Raw genomic sequence first — 27,996 nt, forward strand, 5'->3', positions numbered from 1 at the left:
TAGGACATCACACATGTGTCATCTGCTAGGTTTTGCACTGGGGGTTGCATTGTGTGTTTTCCCAGAATGTGGTGCATCTGAGCTCCTACATCCTCATTTGCCCACTCTTTGTACTGATGAAAGATTGGGTTTGACAGTGATATATCTAACCATGCTTGCCTATTTGGTCTGGACTGTGGAAAGGGATCCTACCTGAGCTGGGCTGTGCTCTTCTCCTGCCTTACAGATGTTCCTCTCCTTTTTTTTTTGCCATTTAAAAATCTCAGCAAATTTTGTTTTAAGGAGTCAAATAATAAAGCTGTTTTAGTCTTTCCCTAGATGGCAGTTCCTTTTTATACAAGATTTTATTAAAAAAAACAACCCTCACTTATCTTTTTTGTATAGGGTGGTTTAAACTAAAGCCTTATGATCTTTCTTTCATCAAGTGACAGACAGCTCTTGCAAGCCTGCAAAAGCCTTCCACTTGTTTTCTGAGGCAGAATGCAGCTCATCCTGATAAAAGATACTGTGGTGAATATATAAGGCTTTTTTCAGAAGGTCTGTGGCATTATCTTCTTTACAATTAGATACATTTAAATACATTAGATATTATGAAAACATATAAATAGGCACTGCAATTATGCTTTTGTCTCAACCACTGGTACACCAACCTCTTCCCACAGCTCTGCAGCACTACTGCTGTGAAGGGGCTGACGTGCACCAAACCTCCTTGTGGATGGTTTCTACAGATCAGCCTGTGGGTTGAGGCTTCTGCAGCAGATGTTATCATGTGGCTACAGCTATGGTAGGGTTTTGGGGTTTTTTTGGAAAGCACACTTGGGACTTATTTTGGAGTGGTGGTAGATGAAGGCAGTGGTAGATGAGGATGTGCAGGTAGTCTGAAGGATTTAAAGGTGTGTTTTGGAGGGTACTGGAGAAATAGCTGACAGCAGGCCTAAATGTGCATGTGTTTGTGTGTGTATTGTGGGGGAAGACTGTCCCAGAGCCAGGCAGCTGCTTCTGCCAGTACCAGGCTGGGTACCAGCTGCTCACAGGGACACACAAGCACACTGAATGTTGGACCACCTTTTTCATAGTGGGGCATTTATTCAAGTTGCTGAGCACATGTTGTGAAATATCCCTCTTTTTCGTGATTGTGGGAACTGGTCGTATAGGCGTCTGTGGCAGCAGTATGCCTCCCGATAGTACTAGACAGTTTGCTTAAGCTGTGGATTTAGCCAAAACATACCAAACTGCTTCTAGCCTTAGTTCACTTTGATTTTTCTTGGCATCTGATTACTTTCAATGTCTTTTCTCTGTTTCAGTTTTGCCAAACAGGATAGTTAAGAAACCCCCCACAAATCTATGTTTTTGTGGAGGCAGGGACTAATGCTTCCTTCAGATTTAAAGCTGCCAACCATCTGAAACAGAAATAGGTAACAGAAAGACCTAAACTGAGCCCCATTTGTCATAGAACGACCTCCCTGGAGGTGCTAGACCTTGTTCTTTCTCTGCCAGGAAAGAGGTCAGCTGTTCAGACTTCCTTTGCTAAGATAGGTGGAAGCTGCTTTGACAGAGTCCACCAAAAGAAACAGGAACTGACAGCACAAGTTTGTATTTCAGCCACTTCTGTTATTCAGCACTTTGTGGCTGAGGCTTCACGTTCAAGTGCTTGCTTTGGGAGAAAAGCCTTCCTGGTGTGTCCTTCAAACATTTCAAAGATCTATACTGATTTCTGTGTGAGTGTAATCAACTAGAATAGAATAGAACAGAATTAACCAGGTTGGAAAAGACCTTTGAGATCATCAAGTCTAACCTATCATCCAACACTATCTAATCAACTAAACAAGGCTGGACTAGCTGTATACTTGAAATGTCTCCTTTTCATCCATGCTTCTAAGCATTTGTGGCAGCAGCTCCTGACATCTATCTTAGCCACTGCCTATAACCTCCAGACTCTGCAGTGATGAAGGATGAAGTTACCCCTTTGCATCTTCCTTTATGTGCCTGGAGATCATCAGCATCATAATATACATATATCTGGGCAGTGCATCTTGAAGGGTCAGAGTTTTCAAAGGGAAACTGTCCCTCTCCTGTCTGTTGGAGAGATGAGGGGCCACCTTTCTACTCCAAGCTCTGCATTTTAGCATAGTATTAACATTTGTTGGCATACCTCGTGGTTGAGGCCCTGTCACTGGAGGTGTTTAAGCCCAGGCTGGATGAGGCTCTGGCCAGCCTGATCTAGTGTGGGGTGTACCTGCCCATGGCAGAGGGGTTGGAACTAGATGATCCTTGTGGTCTCTTCCAACCCTGACTGATACCACGATACTATGAAACTTGCCACATATTGAAGTCAAAGTAAAAGTGGGAAGCAGTAAAACTTTCTCTCTTTCCCCACTCATTTTGTCAGAAATATTTATAGTATTTTGGCCCATGGTGTTAACATTACAGGGCTTGGCTCATCCATTTGCATAAACCAGGCAGCACAAAATGATTATATCAGTCTCAGCCCTGCTGTCACAGAGGTCATATTACATTGCCTTTCCATTATTTTGTTGTGTGACTTCCTAAAAAAGCATGTGATGCTGTTACTCCTGAATAGCAACCTGACATTTGACCAAAGTGTATAATTTTCTAGTCATATTTATTAAATGCTATTACTTGCACCCCCAGTTATAAACACCTCTATGTTCTGCTTTAGCCAAACAGAGGTGAGTTCCCAGTTAGTTAGTTTAGAAAACAATTTATTGTAAGATTTTGCTGGGGAAAGAAGATCTTGCAAATTTATTGTCTTTTCACATGAGCATTTCCTCCATATGCAGATTTTTACAACACACAGTAGCTCTTACGACATGCAAATGTGGTCTGGAAAGGCAGTGTTGGATAGTATGTAATTTCATTGATTATGTTCATTTTTAAATTCCAGGATGAAAAACCTAACGTGCAATACTCTGGACTATATGATTTACGCTCTGCAAATGAGGTATAAATGCTGCTCTGCTGGGCCACATTGACTGTTTTTGCACAAGGATGAGTTATTACAGAAGGGGTAAGAGACTATGAACTGGCCTTCCAGTTATAAGCTATTATAATTTGACTTCTCAGATGGGAAATAAAAAGGGGGAAAGTTAACAAATTAACACAGGAGAAAGAAACCTTATATATATATATATATATATATATAAACTAGAAAGCTGAGGATGTAGTGAGCATTTATGCAAATAAAAGAAAATAGTCTTTCACAGTATAACTAAGGTTGGAAGAGACCCCAAGGATCATCGAATCCAACCTGTCTCCACAGACCACATGACTAGACCATGGCACCAAGTGCCACGTCCAATCTCTCCTTGAACACCTCCAGGGATGGTGACTCCACCACCTCCCTGGGCAGCACATTCCAATGACGAACGACTCGCTCAGTGAAGAACTTTCTCCTCACTTCGAGTCTAAACCTCCCCTGGCGCAGCTTGAGACTCTGTCCCCTTGTTCTGGTGCTGGTTGCCTTGATTATATTCAGGTCCTTTCTGTGTTTTCTTCTGTAACTGATCTAGCATATAAGTGCTCTGGTTGTAATGCCCATGAGGAAGATAAATCCCAGAGAAGCTTATGAAAAATGAGTGCCAATTTGTTAAGGGGTACTCATACAGAAAACTCAGTATGAATGATCTCTTCTCGATCCAGGAAACATGAATGCCTCCATCACACAGAAGAAAATCACTTTGAATGCTGGGCAGTGAATACTTGATAAATTACTGTATTACAGACAATACACTTTTTACATTATTCCTCCAGTTAAGTATTTGAGATCAACAGAAACAGAATTTTTAAGTTTTTGCTTTTAGTGCCTGTGTGAGTATAATGCAGTGGCATATGAAAAACTCCCCTTCAAATGTATCCTGGACTGGTTAATTGTAAAAAACATTATTGTATTTCAACGTGGGAAGTCACTTGAAGCTTAACGGTGATATCTAACTGGGTATTAAACAAATGTAAAGGTCTAAAAACAGGCACAGGACACATGAACAGCAGAGAAAGATTCTTTTTTTCCCTATTTCTTGAATCCTACAAATCTCAGGATCTTGCAATGTGTTTCCTGTAGAAGGAGAATCTAAAGACAGAAAATCTGAAATACTTCTTAGTGTAATTTGTGTAATTTCTCAGTATAGAGGTGGATATGCACCCCTTCTGTTTATGGAGGACGGGGATGATTTGGAGCTACCACCACAAAGGACCTCCTCCTATGATAACTCTCTGCAAGCAAAAAGCAGAGGTTGCTCCAGAACTTCACTTCAGGATTATCTTTGGCTCTTTGCCCTCTGTAAAATGTGTAGACAGCATTACATTACAGTTGAAGGTGAGTTCCTATTCAGGGTTTAAGAGCAAATAAGGGGCTAGCTATTAACCCCAGGGACTTGCAATGCACTGGTCTTCAGTAGGGGAAAACCCTCTTTCTTTCATACTATTGAGATGGTCCAAGTTGTCTGAATTAACAATTTCCACAAGAGAAATTGTACCAATTCACCCTGTGATTCATTTCCTCTGTGTTTTGATGAAGCTTGTTGATTTTTATAACCTCATTTACAAAGGCAGGCAGCAACTACAACTTTCAGCTGACCTCAGCAAGAGCTACAAAGTATTTAGGTTTTCTTTTAAAAGACCAGGTAATTAGAGCCCAGTACAAGTAGGAAACCATCTTGCCACCAAATTTTGCATGGAAAGAGCAGTGTCAGGCTGGTATTAGGCTGAGTTCTCATATTCATTATTTCTGAGTAGATTTTTTGCTTCTTTGCTTTAAAGAGCCAATCAGCCTGTTAAATTTTGTATGCAACCAGAGAAGCTGATAATTAGAGAAATGTGAGTAATTTTTTTTTCCTACCATGACTGCATTTAGAACAAGTATTTCTTCAGAAAACTTGTCAAACTATAAAGAGGGATTTTTTTCCCCCTTCTTTTTTCTCCTCCTAGTTCCACCTGGTGTTTCTGTGTGGTATTGTTCTCCTTAGCACATTCAGTGTTAAATAACTCATATAACTACATTCTGTCTATGGTATTAGATACTTATGGGCCTCCTCTCAAACCATTTTTCTCCAAATACGTCAGACTGATTTCTTCAGATCACACTGCTAGAGAACAGAAGTCAATCTGTAGAAGTATCTAAATAGAGAAAATGAAGTTTCACATCAGCATGATGAGGATGGAGGCATAAGCTTCCCTGGGAAGGAAAATGATGGTGAACAGGAAATGTTGCAGTATTTCTTGAATCGGGTGTTTACAAGCTGATGAAAGGCAGGACACCATTTTTGCTATTTTCTTTTATCTTGCATACTGCATTAAATAGCAAGAAGGCACTTCTTTACAGAGGGAATTTTGTCATTTCCACCTTTCTAATATTTGCCTATTGAAAATGCAGTGTTCATGTGCTGGAACTGTTATTAACAGACACTTACAGAATACATGTGCTACATTTTTTTTCTAGAGATGAGTAATTTCTGAATTTTAAAGATAACTATATACAAGGATTAAAAGCATAGAAAGAAGCTAAATACCACATTTTCTAGTACTCTTTGCAGGCACTGGGGAGGTGAAGAGTTATACCTGCACTGAGAGAAAGTTGGAAAGCTCCTCTGTAGGACATATTTCTCTATGTGTTTTTGGAGACCTGACTGGCTCTTCCTCTTCCTCAATGTGACATTAAAGTTGAGGAACCACAAAACTGGTTTTGTTGACATCAAGACAGCCATTGGAGGGAGAAGACAGTATTAGGCCATGCCTACTGTCCTCCCAAGAAATAAGTATCACAAAAATTTTGGTCCCAGACTGGAAGCTGGCTGATACTCATTCTAGAAATCAAGTCCTCGCAAGATACCCAAATGCTGCTATTGAATGAAACATCGAAAGATCTCTTCCTGTGTAACGGACCACATTTTAATCCTGGCAAGCATGCCCTTATTAGAGCAAAACGTACCTCTTTATTTATTATTCATGAATACATTACAGTGTCTTCAGAAATATATTCTGCAGCAGGTAATTTAGCATGGGAAAACAAAAAATGCATGTGTCTCATTACAAGAGATATAAAGATCCTGTAGCAGGGTGCTTCCTCAGCCACGGTAAAATACTGCACTATAGATTAAAACAGCACAAATATATTACAGTTTGTATAGTGTTTCACTCTTATTGGATGTATGTTGCTAAGAAACAAAATTGAAATGTCTCTTTTGAACCTGAAGCCTCTTGGGAGCATTGTATTGCATACGTAGTAAATGTTTTTCACTTTGGGAAGGATTAAATGGTAGGCTAACCAAAGCAGGGAGGGTTGATTAGTATTGCATGTTTTCCAATCTACTGCCAGTGAACCCAACTATTACAGTAGTAAAAGCTATGTAAGGAGCTTCAGCTTGTCCTGGGATGAAGTGTTGGCAGCTGCTTGTTTGAATATTAATAAAGGCTATTGAGTTAGTCCCTGCCTGTATTGTCTGTAGCTCGAAACTATGAAGATGCACATAGAGTCTTTATGTTTCCAAGGACATGCCTGTCTGCAGAAACAGTGCCTGTTTTGTTCCTAGAGGTGGTACACCTCATTAGAGAGAAAATTACAACATTGTGCTGCATTAAACTTTTACTTCAGCAGCATTGTTGGCTGCTCTTTTCCCTCTTCAATTTTAAGAAGTCAATGCTGAATGAATGTACCCATGTTCTCTCTCACATGGTAATTAATCCTCATTCTTCCAAACTTTTACAAATAAAAATCAAAGTTATTCCTGAACCACACACAAGGAAAGTTAATTCTGCTTTGAAATAAACCCTACATTTATTAAGTCAGAAGCATGATAAGGACATGAAGAATTTTACAATACACGGTATTTCTTCAGTGATTTAGCTGCAGATGGCTTGTTAACTTGATCAGGCATCAATTAACTGAACATGCAATGTTGTCTGCTAAGGAAAACAGTGATTACACAACAGTTCAGGCTGTGCTGGGGAGGGGATAACCTAGAATTTTGCCTTGCAGAAGTCAGAATCAGCCACCTTGGCATCACCATTGTCCTGGGGACAGAAACACAATTGCTGCGCCTATCTACTGGGTACTGGGTAGATATGCACAAGAGGAGAAAAAACCAGAGCTCCAGGCAAACCAGGTTTGTCAGTTGGCTACTGTAACTAGAGTTACTGAGTAACCCTAACTAAAACTGGAGATATTAACCATCTTCAGCTGAACATAGCTCAATCTTTATGATGGCACACAAAGCAGAGAAGTTCAAATGCCAAGCACTAAGTTTACTGGAACTGGACATTTAAAGCCAACTTCAACACAAGATAAATTCAGCTAATTTTAAACTCTTAAAACCCTCAATTAGAAATGTATAGATTAACAATAGCAGTCTCTTCTTACTCCTTGCAATGGATTTCTCTAAAACAAGTGGATGTGGACAGCATTTCATTAGTGGTAGGACAATGATGAGACAGTTTGTCTTCTCACAGTTGTGACATGAAAATCATAACAGAGAAATAACTATGATGCCATATGTGGGTCACTGCTAGCAATGTGGCCTTACTGCAGCTGTGCTGCTTTGCTGGCTGCTCAGGTGTGTCTGAAGTCTTATCTCAGTGAAACACCACAAGAAGAGTGTTGGATTGAACCTGTCTGGATGCTAGGTGTTCACCTAAGCCACTCTATCGCTGTTCTGGTCAGATGGACAGGAGAATGAAAATGGAAAGGCTCATGGGTTGAGATAAGGATAGGGAGATCACTCACAAATTATTACCATGGGCAAAGAAGAATCACAGAATTGTCAGGGTTGGAAGGGACCTCAAACATCACCCATTTCCAACCCCCCTGCCATGGGCAGGGACACCTCACACTAGATCACACTAAGCAGACTCTTCTTAGTGAAAATGACTTTATTTCATTACCAATCCAATCAGAGTAGGATAATGAGAAATAAAACCAAATCTTAAAAATACCTTCCACCCACCACTCCCTTCTTCCTGGGCACAGACACCATGTATTCTCAGAGAAAGAGCCATTTTAATTCACAAGTTTATGAAAACAAAAGCACAATTCAATGCAGTCATTTTTCTTAATGTACAGAGTATTAGCATTTATCAGTAATTTTTATGATCAAATTAATTTGCATTTTTTCAGGGTTATTTTTTGTCTGGATGTCTCATGAAGAGACACTACTGACTGTACAGGGCTGTTGAGAGGAGCCACCCCTTATTTCATACCATAATCCCTGCACCCAAACACATCATCAGATCAGAAAACTTCTGATGAAATGTCCGGCGGAGTCCATATCTTCATCTGGGCGTCCACTCAAACAGTCTCTCATTCAGGCTCAAGCATCAGTCCATTTCAGTTGTTCTTCCTCATGTGATGGAACCTCCCAGCGACGCAGTCCTTCTCCTGCAGTGTGAATTCCTTGTGGACTCCTTGGGACATCCTGGTCACCTGGAAATACCTCACAACTTCTCAGCTAAGCCTTTACTCTCATATTCAGCGGCAAATTCTCCACCCCTGGGGCAGGCCAGTCGGAACAATCTGGCTCCACGACTGCCTTTTTCAATCCATCCAGGGTGCCGCAGCCAACCGCTTTCACGCGGACCAAAGCTACACGGATGCATGTCAGAGGCACTCCGCACCCCCCGGCTGGGCGCTCGCGTACCGAGGCAGGACAGCATCCGGCTGCAATAAGGCATGGCAGCTGCAGAGCCTGCCTGAGCATCTGCTGTCATTTCACTGCACCGTTAAATACACATCTTTCTGACCTGTGACCAAAATGACCAACGTGCATGTAAGGAGACGGCAGAGGTATTTGGATGCCCTTCTTTCTTTCTTTCCCGGTTTCTATGCTGTGGTTAAACACAAAGTGAGCAAAGACTTTCTCTTCAGTTTTAAAAATGCTCTCAAGAGAAATTTAAGGAATATATCCTCCTGAATCAGTCCTTTAAACTGACATTAAAAAAACTCCAAAGTCCAACTGAATGGGTTTTCTATGTCTGCCTTATACGAGGGATCTCAGATACACTGTCTGGTATACCCTTGATGCAAGGGTAGGCTGTCACACATATGTTGCCAGGACAGGTATTGTAACGAGTCTCAGTATGGCAGCCCATCAAGCCACCACAGTTTATTTGACAAGTTTTACCATGATTTTTTCTTTCTTTTTTTCTTTTTTTTTAATGCTGTGGACATGGACAAGCCAGGCATTGTCTGCTGTGCAGCTCTCACTGCACATCTAGCAAATATGCTTTGGGTGTGGGGGTCCTGCTGTAGCTTCTATAAGGATTTTCAGCCACCGATTCTCTACAATCTGTCTTTTGACAGGCAACAGAGAGGTTACCTTCTCCATGTGTAAGAACAGCCTGTCTTGCAGAGCTATTTCTAGGCTTCTACACTGGAGGGGAATGTTTATGTAGATAGCTTGATCTTGATCAAAGATCTCAGCTCCAGTGAAATGAGCAAACAGAATATCCCATCATCAGACTTGTCCATTTTGCAGAAATATTACCATGGTCTGAAATCCATTTGGTATTTTTTTTGCCAGCTATAACTTCCCTCTGCTTAGTGTTAAGATCATTCACTTCAGAAGTCCAACAAGGCCTCAATTTTCTGAATCAGAAAGTAAATAAAGCAAGTAATGTAACAATAACTCGATGATCATTTAAACAGAGACAAAACACAATAGTAAAAATAGACTGCTGTGCATTCTTCTGCAAGTTAATTACATTGATTCATTCTAAAATAATAATGCTTACCATTCTTACACTGCTTCACAGGTTTGGAGAGAATCATATAAATAAGAGCTACTCATTGTTATTTAGCAGGCAAGTGTTCCCTAGCTGTGCAAACTGAATAGTTATTGTGCTGCAGACCCTTATAAGTAAAGCAGGCATACAAGCAAGGATGGAGAACAATTTCAACATAATTGGATCCCATTTGGTAGAAGATTGGAAACAAGTAAGCTATTTTCAAGAGCAGCATGTAGATATATGAAAGCAAAGCTGAAAGTGTAAGGTCTACATACTATGCCCACAAAATGCCTTTGAAACCAACAGGGATAGAGCTACAGACAGTAAAACCTGTCAGTCTCTCCTGTTCTGAAGAGCAAGAAAGACCATGCAGGGAAAAAGAAAAGGAAAAGCAGAACAGGTTTTAAATAGTGTAGGGTTTTTTTAATTGAGACACTAAGCAGTACCTAGTACTTTATTATAATTTAAGGACAGGTACAAATGCAGTCTTGGAATGCTTCAGTATCACTCCACTCACCTGCAAGAGTGTTTTGCCTTGTTGAGTCTCTTTTTCTCTTCAAAGTTAATGCATCAAGAATAATTTATTTCATTCACCATGGGAATGAAGTTGCTTCCACGGCCTGAAACAGGAGTTGCTTGTCAGCTGTCTCCTCAAACACCCTCACCAAGGGATGTGCAGCAAAAATGTGCATCTTTGCCCCCCTATGTAAAACAGCACCTCTGCTTAAGAACCATGGTAATCACATTACCTAATTAGTTCACAAATAATCTCTTCACACTTACAATCTGAAGCTTGATGTTTTGGCAGCTGAGACAGGGAAATTATAAAATCCATACTTCTTTAAAGTAACCCAAAACCCACTGCATATTCTCTATGTCTTTCTTTTCTGTGTGTTTTATCGCAAACTTCTGAGAGTTTAATCTTTTTCCTATTTCCAAAGGTAATAATCTGAGTATTTAATTTGTTAATATTTAATGTAGTATTTCCCACAGTCTCTTTGGCAAAAAGTATGTGTGATGACTTTTTTTTTCTTTCATTTCCTTCAGGCCTGGCCTAACCCTTGTTCAGGAACAGGCACAAGGAAGCACATAAACACACGCTAAACTTTTAAGAATGAAAATGCTTCATTTGACATCAAAGGCTCTTCAAACACTCAGGAGACTTTTTTTATAGCTGGAGCCCAACTCACAAGTCTCTCCCTCCATTTCACAGAAGTGTGCTTTTACGTGTCTCTAGACCCTTTCTGTATCAATCTTTCCTTTTAAAAATTCTTGTCTCCCTTTCTTTGTTCTCACCACTTTTTCTTCTCCTGTTTGCTTTTCTGTGCCCTCCTCTGTTTCCTCCTTTCCTCCACCCTCTTCAGTGTCCCTTGGGAGCTTTGTCCCTCATGTGCACTCCTCCATTGTGATTCAACAGCTCCCTATCCTCCTGCCCATTGCAGGGATCTGCTGTAGCTTTGCCACTGCTTCTCCATGACAGCAACTAGCTCCTGTCCAAGAGGGTGATTTACAGGTCGATTACAGAAGACTCTAAGAGTGTCACCAATTTCTTCTACTGAATAGTAAATGTTTTGCACATCTGCACATCTTAAAGCTCATCCAATATCAAGTGACCCTTTCATCATTTTTTGATGCTGGTTCTCCAAGAGAACTTTTCATAGTTTGAGGATATGAAACTGGGTGACTCTGAAAGATCTGGTGACAGATTGGTTTGGCTGAAAGCCCTGGAGCAACCTGAAGGAAGGATGGATGAAAAGCACCCTTGTAGTTACTGGATTTAGACTGTTGTGTAACAGAGTGCTTTTGGCTTTTATGTTTTGACAGTGATATTTAAGTTTTCACCTCTGAAGGAAGCAATCTGAGGTGCTAAAATGATTATGCATTTCATTACAGATTTCCCAGTATTTCCATCTCCTTGCTGAAGCAATGCCTTTTATCCTTAAAGGTTCTCCATTACTCCTTTTTCTTAAATTAACAACCTTACTCCAGAGAAAACCCAAGTCCTTGATATTGTATTTCACATTTCTGCAGGCAGTAGTATTATTTGTAGTTTAAAAGTGTTGAGTTTGGTGTTTCTTTCTGCAAGGACACAAGTTAGATTACTGTACATTACTCAGCAACAAATGATGACCTGCGCTCTGCATCGGGCGCTTTGATTTAGCTTTACACTTACTCCTTCTATTCTAGAGTAACACAGAGGCAGCAAGAGGCTCATGACTTTTTGCACATTGAAATTTAGATTTTCCTACACAGCGCCTAGATTACCTTTATCACAACTGGGTCATCTTGCTGTAGACATCAGAAGTTAATTGCAGAGTCATAAAGCAGACAGATTTTGTGCAGCCCTCCTGAGACAACTCTTACAAAAAGTCAGTTGTAAAGTTACCACAAGAGAGGACCAGGAGGGATTCTGCAAGTCCTTGGATACAATCCTGGAATGTAGAAGTGCTGTTACAGCGTGGGCACAGGTACAGAAGAAAGCACTGGATAGGAGATGGACCACAAGCGAGAATTCTTTTTGACAACACGATGATGCATTTCAGTTGTAATGCCTGGCTTAAACAGGGCCTTTAATTGTACTCATGGATAAGTATTAGCCAAAAGGGGATTTTTTGAAAGAAACATTTATTAGAATAATGGGGCTTCTCCCGAGGCTCCTCTAAGTGATAGTTCTGCTCATGTTCTACATGGGCAAGTGTTTGCATAGCGGTTTTTAAAAAATCTCCGGTGGTTAATACACCCAATGAATATGAAACTCTGACCTGCTCCTTCCATCTGTGCCTCGAGACCAGTTTACACGGGACCCCGGCCACAGTCCTGATGCTGCATCCCGGACGCAGGAACCGGGTGGAGAGAGGACCGCACCAGGGCGGGAAGCGGACTGGAGCTCAGGACACCCGACAGGGAGAAAAGGTGCGACGTTGACTCTTCTTTCCACCTTCCAGCGCCGATTTCAGTACTACTTGGGGACGTGCCGAAGCTCCGGGGAGCACTGGCGATGCAGTGGGGTCTTGTTTCGCCGCGTCCGCCAGGAGGCGCCGCGTCGCCAAGGATGACGGGGCCGGGCGGCGGCGAGAGTCCGGGGTCCTGCTCTCGGTGCCCGGGCAGCAGCTGCGCCCGGGAGGAGCAGCTTGTGCCCGTGAACCCCTTTTCTGGCCAGCCAGCTACGCGACCTCCGCTCCCCTCGGGGCGTGAAGCCCCGGCCGGGCTATCGGGGCTCCCACACACCCTTGCCTGGGTGTCCTTGGCTTCCCCGAAAGGGGGTGGGGGGTCCCCTCCTCCTGCCTCTGGCAGCGTACGGCCGCACGGCCCGTCCGGCAGCCTCCGTAAGGAGGAGGAAGAGGGACCCGCGGCGGAGGAAGGCGGGCGTCGAGACCTGCCGGGTCGGGTTACAGGGAGCCATGGAGAGGCGGCGGGGCCCGCCCGCGGGGCGGCAGCTGTGCTGCGGGCGCCCCCCCAGGGCTCCCCGTCGCTCCCCGCCCCGCGCGGAGGCGCGGCGGGCGGCTCGCCGGGCCGCGCTGGGCCCCGCCGCAGCTACGGAGGCGCGCCGTGCCGAGCTGTGCCGGGCAGTGGAGAGGAGGCGCGGGCAGGCAGCTGCCCTCCTCCAGGACCGCTCCGCTCAGCGCCGCTGGCATCACCACTGCGCCGCACGGCGCCGGGCAGCGCTTCCCAGGCAGCCCCCGAGGTCGCCGCGCCCCGCCGCCGGGCGCAGCCCCGCCGCCGGCTCCTCGCGTACTCCCGATGCCACCCGCCGCGCCTCCGCCGGCCGCCCCCCTCCGCCACCGGCCGTGGCGGCCCTAGGGGCATCGGGGCCCTGCGCTGCCCCGCGGAGGGGAGGCGGAGGAGGCGGCAGCGGGGCGGGGGCGGAGGCGGAGGCGAGGGGGCGGCGGAGCGGCGGAGCGGCGGCGGAGCGGGAGCCGGCGGCGGCGGCGGCGATGGACGAGTCGTCGCTGCTGGACCTGCTGGAATGCTCCGTGTGCCTGGAGCGGCTGGACACCACGGCCAAGGTGCTGCCGTGCCAGCACACCTTCTGCCGGCGCTGCCTGGAGAGCATCGTCAGCTCTCGCCACGAGCTGCGCTGCCCCGAGTGCCGCATCCTGGTGGGCTGCGGCGTGGACGAGCTGCCCGCCAACATCCTCCTCGTCCGCCTCTTGGACGGCATCCGACAGCGGCCCCGCGCCGCCGGGGGCGCCAGCGGCAGCCCCAGCGCCGCGGCTCCCGCGTACCCCCAGCCCGCCGCCGCCCCCAGCGCCGTCGCCGCCGCCGCTGCCTCGGCCGCTGCCAGCCTGCGAGAGCTGGCGGCCGCCAGCCGCAGCGCTCTGCTGGGAAAGGTGGGTGCCGGACTGGGGGCGGGTGGGGGCCGCCGGCGAGGCCGGAGGAGCGCGGACGGGCGTGTGCGCGTCTCCGCAGGACGTCGGGCCGTCCCAGTTTGCCGGCGGGACGTCCCGTCCCGCAGGGTAGCAGGGGTTGTCCTCCCGGCGGGTTACACGCGCGCTGGTCGTGCGGCCAGTCGCTACGGTTGACTCTAGTAATGTAAAGGAAGGAGGCTAGGGAGAGGATGTTCTTAAGTACTCCGGGTGGTCGCGGGCAACAGGAGGGGTCGGGGCTACGCCGGGACTCCTGGCGGGGGTTCGTACCGGTTTGTCTGGCAGCCGCAGCACCGAAGGGCCCCGAGGCAACCCCGAGTGCAGGAGAGCGGGACTTGGCTCTCGGTGTTACGAACCCCGAAGTGCCCTGAGCGTGCTTTTATTCGGCGTGCCGGCCGCTGCCAGGTGCCTGTCAGGTGCAGGCAGGATCTGGCTCCGTTGCCGTGCTGCCTGCCAGAATAAGTCGCTAAATATGCTCGACGAGTCTGGTACCCGGCACTTTCGGCTTACCCCCGAGTTTTCACCTCCCTTCTCGGGGCACAACAAAGTGCCATTGCTGCCACACAGAGTCCTCGTGACAGCCAGAACTGAGTGGGGTTTGAAGCTGAAGTTTCCCCTCCCAAGGGAACGTCGTATCATTTTAATGTATAAGATGTGATTTACTGAAGGGGATTACTGCAACATACGCATTTATTTATTTTAACACTGCAGTCGAGTGCCTGATCTTGCTCCCTTTAAAATCAATGGCAAGGGTTTCGCTGACTGACTGAGAGGGGACACGATCAATTCCTCCCAGTGCTCTGTGTATCGTATAATTCGGTATGAGAAAATTTACTGTAGGATTTCTTTAGGAGACTTTGGAATGGAGATGCTCTGAAGACTGTCACCTTCATCTTTTTGCTAATGCAATATACATAGTGGATTTATTTAATTGTCTTTGATCTTTCATAAAATCTGCTTGAGCTGTAGTTCAATGTATAGGCTTTTGATTTGGAAAGGTCAATTCAGAGATCCCTTGTGAAGTTGTATTTCTATCCTAAATGTTTCAATTAATTGGAATTAATTTGATGGTGGTTTTTTTGTTTGTTTTTGTTGAATAAAAAATGAATAGACTTGTACAGGCTTTTTGAAGCTTTGCCTACAGGAAATGATGGCAAATGCCATACATTGTTCCATGAAATTCAGTTTTGGACTCTGAAGTGTAATATGCTTGGCAGTATTTCTGGAAGGGTAGATCCTTTGTTACTGAGATGTAGACCTCGCTGATCTTCAGGTATTTAATAGTGATTTGTCAAAAGCTAAAGAAGAAAAAATGCAATGGGATTCTGCCCTCTTTTTCTTGTTTAATTTTCAACTGGACTTAGGGTTGTGGCTTTGTCATATCAGAAAGGTCCTGTCATCTTGAGTTTCAGAATTACAAGAAGGGAAGTTTGCATTCATCAGGTAGTTTAAAATACGATATTCTCACGGTCTGATGTCCAGAGAGCAATCTCTTACAGGAGATAGGGTCTGAGTGGGAGGCTTGTTGCACTTGCAGGATGTGTGTTGCAGAGGCAGGCTCTTGCACCCTGACCAAGCTTTTGTGATCATCCAGCAAGAAGACAATCTCTGGTTTCTGTATCTTTAAATCCCAGTCAAGCTATGATACTACAGGGGTTGTGCATGTGAGGAAATGCTTGACAGGGAAAGCTGCTTGAGAACAAATTTATATATTTATGCAAATTTTTAGGTGGTTTAATTTTCATTTTTTTAAAAACCATAAATTGGCAGATTTTTAAGTTGTTACTTCCCTAGCCACTGTTGCAGATATCATACAGTAAATAAAAACACATCACATTCTGTCATCTTCTGGCTTTGAATAGGATTTCAGTGAGCATCTTCTGTTCAGTTGTCCATTTCTGTGTAGGTTGTTACCCATCTGAATTTCAGAGAAAGCAAAGTTACACATGACTTGAAAATCACTTTTTGGCTTTCTCCGTGTTTTGCTGGGACAGAAACACAGGCCAGCCGTGACCTGCAGGCCATTAGCAGTTCTGAGTCAGCTGGGACAGCTGACTTGAGTCGGCTCACAGGTGTATCCCATACCAGGCGGAAGTTTGCTAAGGGGAATGGGGGCTCCTTGGTTTTCTTGCTTTGCTTTCTCCTCACATGTTTCCTGCTCTTTAGGACTACCTTCCTGGAAATTGTGACTACAACACTCTTGTTTGGCTGAGTATAACTTTCATATTGGCACTGGTATTAATTAGGTTATTTCATTAAATCCGTTTTCATTTCAGCCTGTGGGTCTTCTTTCCTTTCCCTGATTCCCCTCCTCTGCTGGGGAGGAGTCATGGGGTGACAGAGTAACTGCTGTAGTTTAGCCCTAGATATGTGCTAAACGGAGACAGGCTTTTATAGTTAACAACTGCATTTTTTCCCCCCCTTGCTGGGGCTAATGAGTGATTCTAGGGCAGTAGGTCTGCTGGGGGAGTGTGGCTCTGTGAAACTGTTTGCTTGGCCTTTTGACTGACTGCAACAATTTTATCCTGGAAATCAATGCAATATGCTTGATCCTTACAAGGTTCATTACAGTGAAAGAAAGTCTGAACTAATCTGCTTTTAAAAAAAGCAGCAGGGGAGAATAATCCTTCTTGGAGCTGCTGATGCAGCTGATTGCCGAGCTCTCCTAGAGACAAGAGAACAGGACCTCTCTCTGTACTAAACAATGGATGGTACAAACCAACCTAGAATGAAGCTTTTTCAGACTGGTAGTGAAGAGCAGAACTGCATCCCTTTTGGTCTTAATGTTGGTCTTTGCTAGCTTTGTTCTCTTGGAGAAAGCTGAAGCGATTCCTTGAGATATACACATTTAAAAATGTATTTAATTTCAGAAATTGTTATAGATTTGCTGCCTGGGGCATAAATGCAAATTACACTTTTACTAATTAGTACCTTTCATTTTAGGTAATGTGCTATATAAAATGGGATATACCATTATGGGCTATTTTGGTGAGACCGGAAAATGCTAATTGTGAAAGGTAATGGCAGAGAGCCAAGGTCACTTCGGTCAGACTTCAGAGTTGCTCATATCCTTGGACTGATATGTTAGAGTCACACTGGGGATCTGTTTCTCTGAGAGTTTTAATTAACCTTAGAAGACAGAGCAGGGCCAGCTTCCATGTCACTATTATGCCTGTGTTTTGCTTCTAGATCTTATGCTTTGAGGAATTCTTCTTTACATAGATGGTATTTTCTGAAATCAACAAATGCTGCTAAATTAACTTTGGCAAAATTCTGGGAGTCTTGTATTAGTTTATCTGGTTTTGTCTTCCTTCTTCTCCCAGTTTATTGCAGGCTTAGTCTATCCAGAGTGCTGAATGCGTGAGAAGGGGTGGGCTAGGGATAAACTGGCACTGGGGCTGCTCCTAAAGTTGTACAAGACCATGTTTCAGAAACTCTTTCAAAGTACTGTAGGTGTTTTCAGATATGTGGTATACATCTTCTGTATGAGAGATCTGAAAGTGGAGTGTTTACGTACTAGTATATGCCTGAAATGTTTGGGGTTCTATTGATACACAGAGTAGCATGTGCCTCCCAGTACCTCTATTTCAGCCTGTAAACCCCATCTGTTTCTAAAGGTGTTGCATATTTTGGGTTGTTTATGTTAAAGGTGCTATATAAATGTAGAGTATGGTATTAGACATTATAAAAGAGTCCAGACTACTGAAAAGAGCACACTGGAAGAATAACAGAAAGGAAATCCAGCAACTGTTAGAGTGGCCCCCCAAGGGGATAAAGCAGGAGGCTAAGAGTGGTTTATAATGGTAGATGCATTACACACAAGGTTATAATTTATTGGCTCCTCTGTTTCTATTGCCACTGTCGAACCGCTCGGGGAATTCGTGTTCTGTCAAAGTAAATGGCTCCCATAGATTGTTGAGGCATTATGGTAAATCTGCTGCCTTCACTGAGTGTGAAGGCTGTGTTGCTTTTGTTTGTTTGTTTGTGGTGGGTTTGTGTTTTGTTTTTTTTTTTGCTTTCTTTTTTTTTTCTAACAATTACTGCAGTTTATCACTTAGAAAATTTTCAGGAATTCTCAAGATCTAATAGCCAGCTAAATGCATGCAAGTCTTTAGTAATTTCCTCCCAAACCAGGCATCTCCCACTCCAGGTGCAGGGCTTGTTGGTTGCAATACAAACTGAGAACAACATTTGCCTGGAAAAAAAACAAAAAAAAAAACCAACCTAAAAAAGGAACAAAACATGTCTCCTGTTTTTCCCAAAAGAGAGAACATGGCTGAAGCGATAGATAGGCATGTGGTGTGTTACCAGACGTGTGTATAGGTAATGGCAGAGAGGATGACATGCACTTAAGGAAAATCACGTGTCAGTGTACTTGAGCGAAGTGATGGATGGGCTGTGGTCTGCTGTGTTGCATTGGAAGCTTCTCTGATGTATCAGCTTTGTGGAGTGATTTCACCATTTTGGGGTGAGAGGCTGCCATTTGCTATCCCAGGGGAAAGGTTGCTACTCTTGGCTTCTCAGGAGTTTTGCAAGCAGATGGAGCAGCACTAATTTGCTGTCTAGGCTTTGCAGTTGCTCTGTTGGTAGAAATTCTCCAAAAGAGACATTGAGTTGTTCTTTTGAGTCCTTCCTTATCCTACACCACCTGTAAGTTTCTGAGGTGTAGGGTGGATTGAGTGTGGAGTTGATGTTTCAGTAATTTTTCCACATTTCCTTGTTGGATACATTGTTGACCAATGAGTAAAGATCCCACCCTGAGTTATGCAAGAGGAAGTAGATGGAGTCTGGCATTTATATGCATTTAGATCTGTTGTGACCAGCAGTGGGTTGTGTAGGGAACACACTTTGTCTTGGTCAGAGGAGACTCTTCAGCTTGGCTTTTTGATGATCAGATTGGCACAGATAGGAGTGCCATTCTTGTCAGCAGTGCACAGCATGCATAAACCCATGGATTTACCTTACTTTTGTTCTTTCTCTCTGATATATTTGCTTCTGATGCTGCTGTTCGGCTGGCCAGTGCCTGAACTTTGCAAAGCCATCCAAGCAGAGCTGTTATTTTGTATATCAAAGTCTCTGATCTTGAGCAATTTTTCAAATTCTGTTTTGTCTGACCAGATAGCTAAAAAAATGTTTAAATACAGGAGATTAACAATTATACTAATGAGTATTGCAAAGAATAAAGCCAGGAGTATTTAAAATCTCAGCAATTAGAACTGTCCTCATAGAAGTGAGTGAGCATGGGGGAGGGGAGTGCTGAGGGGCTGAGTCAGGAAAATTCATCATTCAGTGAGCTCTTAGCTTTTCAGAAAATGTGCTGTTTGCAGGTGTCATCTTCATGTCCATTATGTCTTCCAGAAATGGAATATTTCTTACCTGTCTTGGGACAGTACTTTTACTTGCAGGCTAGAAAAATGTGTGATGAACCCGATGTGGCCATAGCGGGCCAGTTTTAACAGTAGACCTTTCCTTCTGGATTGGGATAGTCAGCAGTGGCTCAGTCACACCTAGAAGATTTGTGAGACTGTGGAGAGAACTTTGTGCCACTAGCCCCATAATCCTTCCTGTTAGTTTGTGGCAGTGTGGCATGCCTCCATGGGACTCCTCTTACTGTTAAATGTGAATGCTAAGTTTAATCCTTGCACATCATCCCTCTGAATGATTCATGACAAATGCTGGTAATGCTTAGTGCATGACACTGTTTTCGTAGCTAGTTACTCAGAGATGGATAGACTTGCTCAACTTAGCCCCGAGATCCTGTGCACAGTTTAATTCTGGCAGTTTTTGCCCATCTCCCATAAATCTCTGCTGTTTGCTGTTTGGGCTGATGGCACATCTGTGATTTTTAAGGCTGAGGAAGAGTGTGGTTCTGTGCAGAATGTAGCCAATTGACCTTGGGTGAGCTGCATTAACTTTCTGAGCTTCAGGTATCCCAGCTGAAAACTTAACCCAGCAGCACTCATCCACACACCCTCATGTGTTTTGTGGTCTTTGGAGGGAAGCTGGCAAATGCAGAGTTATTACTAGAGAGGGATGGAATTTGGGGAGATTAAAAAGCACTGATTGTGTACACTGAAGCTATGACAGTTGTTTTCTGCTATTGAATGGCGTTTGGCAGAGATGCTGTACTTTGTTTATGGGGGATGTTTGGGCTGGGATGCAGCAATTAGGTCTGTGTATGGACTGTAACTGTATGCTGTATTCCTCATTTCTAATCTTACCAGTTCATGTTCAGGTAGACTCCTAGTGCTGGCCAGATGCCCAACAGGTCAGACTGGCTGAAGGCACTGGCTGTTAATGCTGGGTGCCTATACTTGCAGGTCAGGGAGAGGCTATGTGTGCTCTTTCTAAACAGAGCTATGCCTGTGTGGTCAATAAGCTGCCACATAAAATGCTGCAACAATATTTTTTTGATGCTGTGAAGGATTTTGTGCTCTGGGAATATCTTTTCTTACAGCCTGGAATTATTTTTGTTGCCATCTCATAATTTTAGGTTAACAATGCCATTATGTTTTTCTACTTAAAGTCTGTCTAGGTACTTCCTAACTTCCTAGTTTTGCACTATTGTATTTAGAACATCCCCTCTAATTTCACTGTTGTGTTCAGCATTCCATGCTGTCTGCTAAGAAGCACTGCTTAAATTTCAGATAAGAGAGAACTGCATTTTTCACATTAGTAACCCACTTGTGATATTTGTAACTATGGGATGCTGCTTTCTTTTGAAGTTGTAGGTCACCCTTAGAAGCCTTTCTTTACGCTTCCTAAGGCCAGCTCTAACTAGTATTTCAGTCTGATTACTGTCTTTAAGCATTGCAGCATCATAGCTTTACTGCACTGGATTCATTCAGTTTTTGGGGACTTGGTGACTTCTGCTGAACAGAAGTGTTTGGGATGCATGCAGTTTCGGCTTTTCAGCACTCATCACATAACATGCTGAGTTTTTGCAAGTGTTTTCAGTGTGGTTGTGTTAAAATCTGGTATTTTACAACAGGTTTTCCCAGTCTGGGGTAAGCTGTCATGGGAAGAACCCAGGCTCAGTTCTAATAGGACATGAGAGCCTGGACAAAGATAAACTACGGGATTTGAGAAAGCTGCATGACCTTGGCCTTGCCTCAGCTCCTGCAGCAGCTGTGATTCTGCATCTGGGGAGGAAGCAATGTGCAAATGTAGTGCCAGCTGAAAGCTAGCCCTTTACCTCTAGAACCAAACCAAACTGCTTCTGATTGCGGAATCCTAATGCATGGAGCCGACTGGTACTTTGACTTGAAAGTTACTTGCCTGACCATTATGCAATAGAGAAAGCAAAAAACAAGCAAACAAAACAAACCCAAAACCCAAGCCCAAAACCAAACAACAACCAAAAAACCCCCCACAAAACACAAACAAAATGCAAACCCTCAAACAGACAAAAAAAGGAGAGTGTCGATTCTGGAAATGAGCATGGGAATAGGTTCATCCCATTTACCCACCTCAGATCTTCTTTCATTCAGATTCCTCTGACAGCCTGAGCCATGCTTTTTCCTGATGGTTCAGGGCAGCAGGGGGGTTGCTGGTGTGCTAGTTTTACTTGCTTGGCTCTGTTACCATCCTCTTCAGCAGTAATGTTAAACTTGTTACCTCCCCTTGTGGGAAGTTTTGCTTATGTTGCTAGATCACTGCTGAAAAACCTTTACAATTGTTTTAATAGCTTTAAAAAAAACCCCATGCAGCATGCCCAGTTTAATCGAATTGTCTTTGCATGTAATTTTTCTATTCTGTTAGAAAGAATAGACATTAACTTAATGATGCATGTACATGAGCTGCCTCTCAGTTCAGGGGAAGGACAGAAGGAGGGAATATAACTTTTGGTATTAAAAAGACATTTTGTTTTCAAAAGCAGAATGAAAAATGTAAAACATCTGGAACTTTCTGCCCAGTCTTTTAAACATAACTTCCATTAGCTCCACAAAACTTGCTGTGCACTGGTCACTTTTGGCTGGGATCACCTGTGAACTCAGGCCATGGGCAGCCCTTCATCTCATGTCATCAGGAAGGCCTGGTGTTTAGCACCAGGCTCACTCCTCTTCACCTGCAGGGTTAAATAGCAAAAACCATGGCCAGGTTTATCTTGGGATTTTCTGGGACTCTGGGGTTTCCTGTCATTTTCTGGGACTTTCAAACCACTGAAAGCAGTTGGCCCCTGCTGAAGTTTGGCTTCTTATACTATTGGAGAAGCTGGGATTTTTTGGCGCAACTCATCAGCTGGCATGTGGTTATCCCAAGGCAAGAGGTTTCTGAGGGACACACATCTTGATGAATGTTGCAAAGGAGTTTCTGCAGCAGGTCCTTATCATGCCCCATTTTTGGAAACTGGGAAGCTTAGCAGTCTGGCTTGCAGCGCTGGATGCCAGAGGGTTGTTGGATTCACCAATTAACAAAAAGAAATGGGACTGTTTTCTTTCGCCATGGTGATCACATAACATCATTTGACTTCAGGATCCTGTGGAATTTTCATCTGTGCTTGAAGGTGATGGGACAGAGGTGCTCTGCAGTCATGTTGTTTTGAAGATACTTTAAGGATTTGTGTTAGTGAGGAATTTGTCCCTCCTCTCTGCTGTCAGCTGGAATGTAATTTATCAGACAAGGGAAGTTAATGATGTATATGGTTAAAAGGTGCCTTCCTATGCGCAAGAATGGTGTTTATGGGAAGAGGTTGCTTCTTAGGTGATGTTTAGGCTGTCTTTCTGCTGTTATAGCAACAGGCATGAGAGTTTGATTTTTAATATATTTTTTTTTCAGGCTACTTAGCATAATTTTTTTCCAAGTTGTGTTTTTTTTTTTTTAATTTAAATCTGATCCAAACCAGTTTGAATTGGGTGTTGCTAATTTTAGAGTGATCTGCTTGCATGAGATAATAAATCCCAGTTTTAGTTTAAAGAGAAAATATTTTACCAGAAGGCTGGCAAGATTGTTATCAAAATGCTAATGATAATTTCTCCTACAGTCTCAGTTATTTTCAGAGGGAGGACTAGAATAGACACATCATCTGAATAATATTGATTTTAATATGTATTGCTTTCTCATTAAGATGTTAAAGTCTTTCCCCTTCTGGACAAAGGTTCGTTAATTGCTCCAGTAGATGTATCATTAAAGTGAGGTTAGGTGCAAGATGGGTAGAGGGAAAGAGGTATAAAATGTTGATAGTGCAGTAGTAGATGGACTTTGGGTAAAGATATTGTGGTTGTAACAAAAGAGTAGCTGGAGAGCAGTCAGGTGGAAAGGGACCTGGGGGTGCTGGTTGATGGTAGGCTGAACACAAGCCTGCAGTGTGCCCAGGCAGCCAGGAGGGCCAATGGCATCCTGGCCTGCATCAGGAACAGTGTGGCCAGCAGGAGCAGGGAGGTCATTCTGCCCCTGTACACTGCACTGGTTAGGCTGCACCTCGAGTACTGTGTCCAGTTCTGGGCCCCTCAGTTTAGGAAGGAGGTTGACTTGCTGGAGCGTGTCCAGAAAAGGGCAACAAGGTTGGTGAGGGGCTTGGAGCACAAGCCCTATGAGGAGAGATTGAGGGAGCTGGGGTTGCTTAGTCTGGAGAAGAGGAGACTCAGGGGTGACCTTATTGCTCTCTACAACTACCTGAAGGGGGGTTGTAGTGAGGCGGAGGTTGGTCTCTTCTCCCAGGCAACCAGTACCAGAACAAGAGGGCACAGTCTCAGGCTGCGTCAGGGGAGGTTTAGGCTGGAGGTTAGGAGGAAGTTTGACAGAGAGAGAGTGATTGCCCACTGGAATGGGCTGCCTGAGGAGGTGGTGGGGTCGCCGTCGCTGGGGGTGTTCAGGGCGAGGCTTGACAGGATGTTTGGTTGCATGGTTTAGTTGATTGGATGGTGTTGGATGATAGGCTGGACACGATGATCTCGAAGGTCTCTTCCAACCTGGTTTATTCTATTCTATTCTAAAATGGAGAGAATGCTGCTGTGTTTGATGTGCTGCCTTCTGACTGCCTTCTGAAACGACAGCCAAGAAGGCACTATCATATTTACTTTACTAAATGGTCATTTAGTAAATATTATTGAACATGTTTATTTGTGGATTAATTTCAGGCTAATTCCAATCACAGCCTCATCTTAGTTACTATAAAAAGACATGGTTTGATGAATTTAAGATCTCATTTAATTTTGGAACTGATTTTAGCAGGCTGCCTTTTTATTGGTTGCCTTCTTAATGTGTTTTGAAATGCTTTTATTGCCTCTTGTATCAGGTTTGTTATATTATCATCCCTATAAGCAAATAAATACATTTTCATTTAAAATTTGTGAATTTTTATTTTAGTGCAGTGAAGTTTTGTTTTGATTGACTTCCATTAACACTTATTTGTAAATAAGATACAGACACACATATATTACACACATATATATTTACTTGTGCAATATATAGTCTTTTGGACAGAAGAGCCTATTCCATGCATTCTTGAATCCGTATTCTATTCAGTAAATTGTGCAATATTGTCACCGTGTGCTAGGCATGGGTGTATGTTGTGTCACAACACACTGGCTGGTCCTCCTGCTTCTCTGGATGTGTTCCTGTGGTGACCTCCTGTGACAGAGCATGCCTCCTTGATGATAGGTGTGCACTTCTGCATCTTCTTCGTAGGACTCAAAAAACACAGGTCTGTGCTTGTTGTATCAGGGAGGAGGGATGTCCACTGAGGGGAGTAGAAGTTGGCTGGAGGAGAGGTGGAGAAATGGGTACCATCAGCCTGCTATGAGGTGCCTGTCCCTTGAGAATGAGGTAGTTCATTGTGACAGGTTCTTCTCGTCCTCGCTGCTAAGCCTTCTTGTGATTTTGTGCTAAAATATCACAAGATGAGAGACAGAAATAGCACAGGCTTTCCTGGCAGAAGCACGAGCTGCCGTACGTCGAGTGGGCAGGATTCATCAGCACCAGGGCTGCTGCTCCTCGTGGGCTCTGTGCAGATAGGGTGCCGCACTGGGGAAGAGGGAGGCGTGGATGGATTCGTGTTCAGTCCAGAGCATCTCGTGTTTCAGCCAAGAGTTTTTGTGTGAAGAGACTCGCTCTTTTGCATACTTCCTTTCTAAAACAGAGTTTTTAAAAAGCCCTTGGAGAATACAGTCATACATTACAAGTCATAAAATACAGTAAAATAATAGTTGACAGCCAAGAGATGACTTTTTTCTTTTTGTTTATTCTCTTCTGCAGCATAGGTAATCACGGCGTTAGATCATAGCGGAAAACATCTCGTTGTTTATATTTCACAGTCACGCAGCAATGTACAATCCAAACCAATCATACCTTTTCAGTAAGGGAAAAAAATCAGTCAATTTTTTTTCTAGAAGTATGGTACTTTTGATCTATATTGCAGAAAGGAAACTGTACTTTTTTCCTAGCTTGGGTTTTATCTGTTCTTTTGATAAACACAGGACTTCCTTTTATGTGCAGTCAGTTTTGATTTTTATCTGAGTATATATTTCCATGGTGGTCATTACTGTTAAAAAAAATTTACCCCATTTTAAAGAAGAGGCTGTGGAGGTTTCAGCATCTATAATAATATTGTTCAGCTAAGGAGAGGTCATTTCGTGCTTATTAGCAAACAAAAACTCGACAGCCAGGGTAGAATGGCCCTCTCCCACTCATCCCAGGCTTTGAAAACAGGGAAGCAAGTAACTAAGGGGAAGGTTGTTGTCTTCCTCCTTTCTTTTGCCAGCAGCACACTGTTAGAGATGCAGATCTGTAGAAAGCCACAGGGCTTTTGCTCTCCAGTTTCTCTGCTTTTAATGTTTGTTACATATGAATTCAACACTGCCAAAATTCCTGTTACTAAGAATTGGGTTTGCCTATTCTATTTTTTTTTTAAGTACAAAATACATCATTGATTTTCTGTTGCCTTCTGCAGTGTGTAGTGCTGAGATGAGCCCTAAATGTGAGCAGGAGGAGTGTTTGGTGCATCGAGTCACCATAGTCCCTGGGGGACTTGGGAATTTGTAATGCTCTTTCATGCATCTCCTCTCCCGAATGTTTTGCACGTATTTAAAGTTACCAAAAATAGGAACCCCAGATGCAAACTGCTTTGTCAGTAGCAGTAACAGAAGATCCAGGTAAGCATCTCTGTCATCATCCCCTTCCTATGGTGCTCCACTGCTGATCAAGGACATCCAGCATGCAGAAGCGGGCAGGAGCAGCCTGTCCAGGGGTAGGCAGTGGCACTCCTGTCCCCTTTCTATCTCCTTGTGCATCTTTGCTCTTCACTGGGCCACTGCACCTGCCAGTGTCCAAAGTGGGGAAGGCACAGGCATGGGTATTCATTAAATCATTAACCTCCCAAATTAGCATGTTCTTTCTAACCTGTATTGTAGAACCTGACTTTCAGACCAAGCATTCTCAGTTCTTTCTGTGCAGTGGGCATGGAGGGGAACCCAGAAGATGATCTCCTTCCACATGGATGATGAAATGCTTCAGAAGTCACCAGCAATGCTAGTAGTCAGGCACCTTGAGAGAGGGTGTGCTTGGTGGTAAATAACGACAGCATGATAGTACAGTATTTAGTCATACTGAAAGGCAGCATGAGGCTGTGAAGAAGATGGAAGATCATTTTAGATGTTTGGTTTCCTGGGAAGGGTTTGTGTAATAGCTTAAAATACGAGGGGAATGTTTAGGGAGAATGTACATTGTAGGTTGATATTCAAGCGTAGTCAGTAAGAAGACTAATAATATGTGAAGAGCATGTTGAACTCTTTGAGTCTGTTCTCTCTCCAAGCTTGGGAACCTCTGCCACACCAGGGACACATCTAGCTGTTGCTGATATCTTCCTTATTGCTACAGCTGAAATGAAATTGGTGGACTTGTCATGCTATGTTTGTCATCAAATTAAAACTCTCTAGACTCACGCTCCTTTGACCAAACTTCACCCAGGCTACTGCCTGCTTAGGAAACAGCAGCAGTGGCAGCTGTATTCTGTCCATGAACATGGGAGGAGGATTCAGGGTCCAGTGTGGTGAGAATAAAAAAGGTACAGTCCAAGGCAGGAGGAATGATGCTTTTCAACTCTTTGTAGTTCTTATTTTTTCATGAAATGCTACTTAACAATTCCAGGAGTTATTCTAGTTATTTCAGCCTCTTTAATGTGTTTTAGTTTTTTGTTCTTTTACTTAGGTTTTAAATAAAAGAAAGGTTTGCATTCCCTCAGTAATGCCACTCATGCAGTGCTGGGTAGTTTCTGCACTAGAATGCTGCCCTCTCAGAGCAGGCCTTCCTTGTTTATTTTTATATTTCTTTTTTTTTCTGTCATTTGTTTGGTTTGTGTGAGGGTTTTGTGCCCCCTTTTTTTTTTTTTGGTGGTGGTGGTTTGGTTTTTCTTTTAGGATCTTAGATGTAGGAGAAGCCTACTACTTCATTTAATCCTCTCCATAGCTACCAGAGACAGCTTCTCTTGGTACAGGGGTGGGTTGGAAAGAATGTGAGCTCTCATTTACAATGAAAAATCATGAGAAGCTGGATTGAGTTGAGGTTCCTCAGCTTCTCTGATGCTTTTGATGAATGTGATTTCTTGGTAAGTCAAATAATGACTTAAAGGTTTTGGCTAATGATACCAGCTCCCTGAATAAATGATTCCTTTCCAGGGCTGGTGAAATAATGCATAAGACCCTTAATGGGAAGGTCATGAGTTCAAGCCTGTAGTGGGCAGTAGTGTCCTCCCTACTCTAGTCATGAGATCTGTGGTGACAGGTTGGACTCGATGATCTTTGAGGTCTCTTCCAACCTTAGTGATACTGAATACTGAATACTGACTGTGGTCAGCGTGAAGTTGTTTAATGGGCAGGTAAACCCAGAGCAATTGGCAATGAGCAGGTAAAGACCAGAGGGAATCTCAGGCAAGACAATAAAGGTTACTTTTATTTTTAGT

General features: G+C 43.7%; 1 protein-coding gene across 1 annotated transcript in view; it reads left to right on the forward strand.

Moving 5' to 3' along the window:
* The first annotated feature begins 13,651 nt into the window (after positions 1-13,651).
* The window catches only part of SH3RF3 (SH3 domain containing ring finger 3), a 304,360-nt gene continuing 290,015 nt past the window's right edge, over positions 13,652-27,996 (forward strand). Inside the window, exon 1 of the mRNA XM_054162979.1 lies at positions 13,652-14,063. Within this exon, the coding sequence (XP_054018954.1) occupies positions 13,668-14,063 (396 nt within the window). The 5' untranslated portion in view covers positions 13,652-13,667. The remainder of the gene's footprint in view (positions 14,064-27,996) is intronic.

Source organism: Dryobates pubescens, chromosome 7 (genome assembly GCF_014839835.1).
Source record: "Dryobates pubescens isolate bDryPub1 chromosome 7, bDryPub1.pri, whole genome shotgun sequence".
Lineage (NCBI taxonomy): Eukaryota > Metazoa > Chordata > Aves > Piciformes > Picidae > Dryobates > Dryobates pubescens.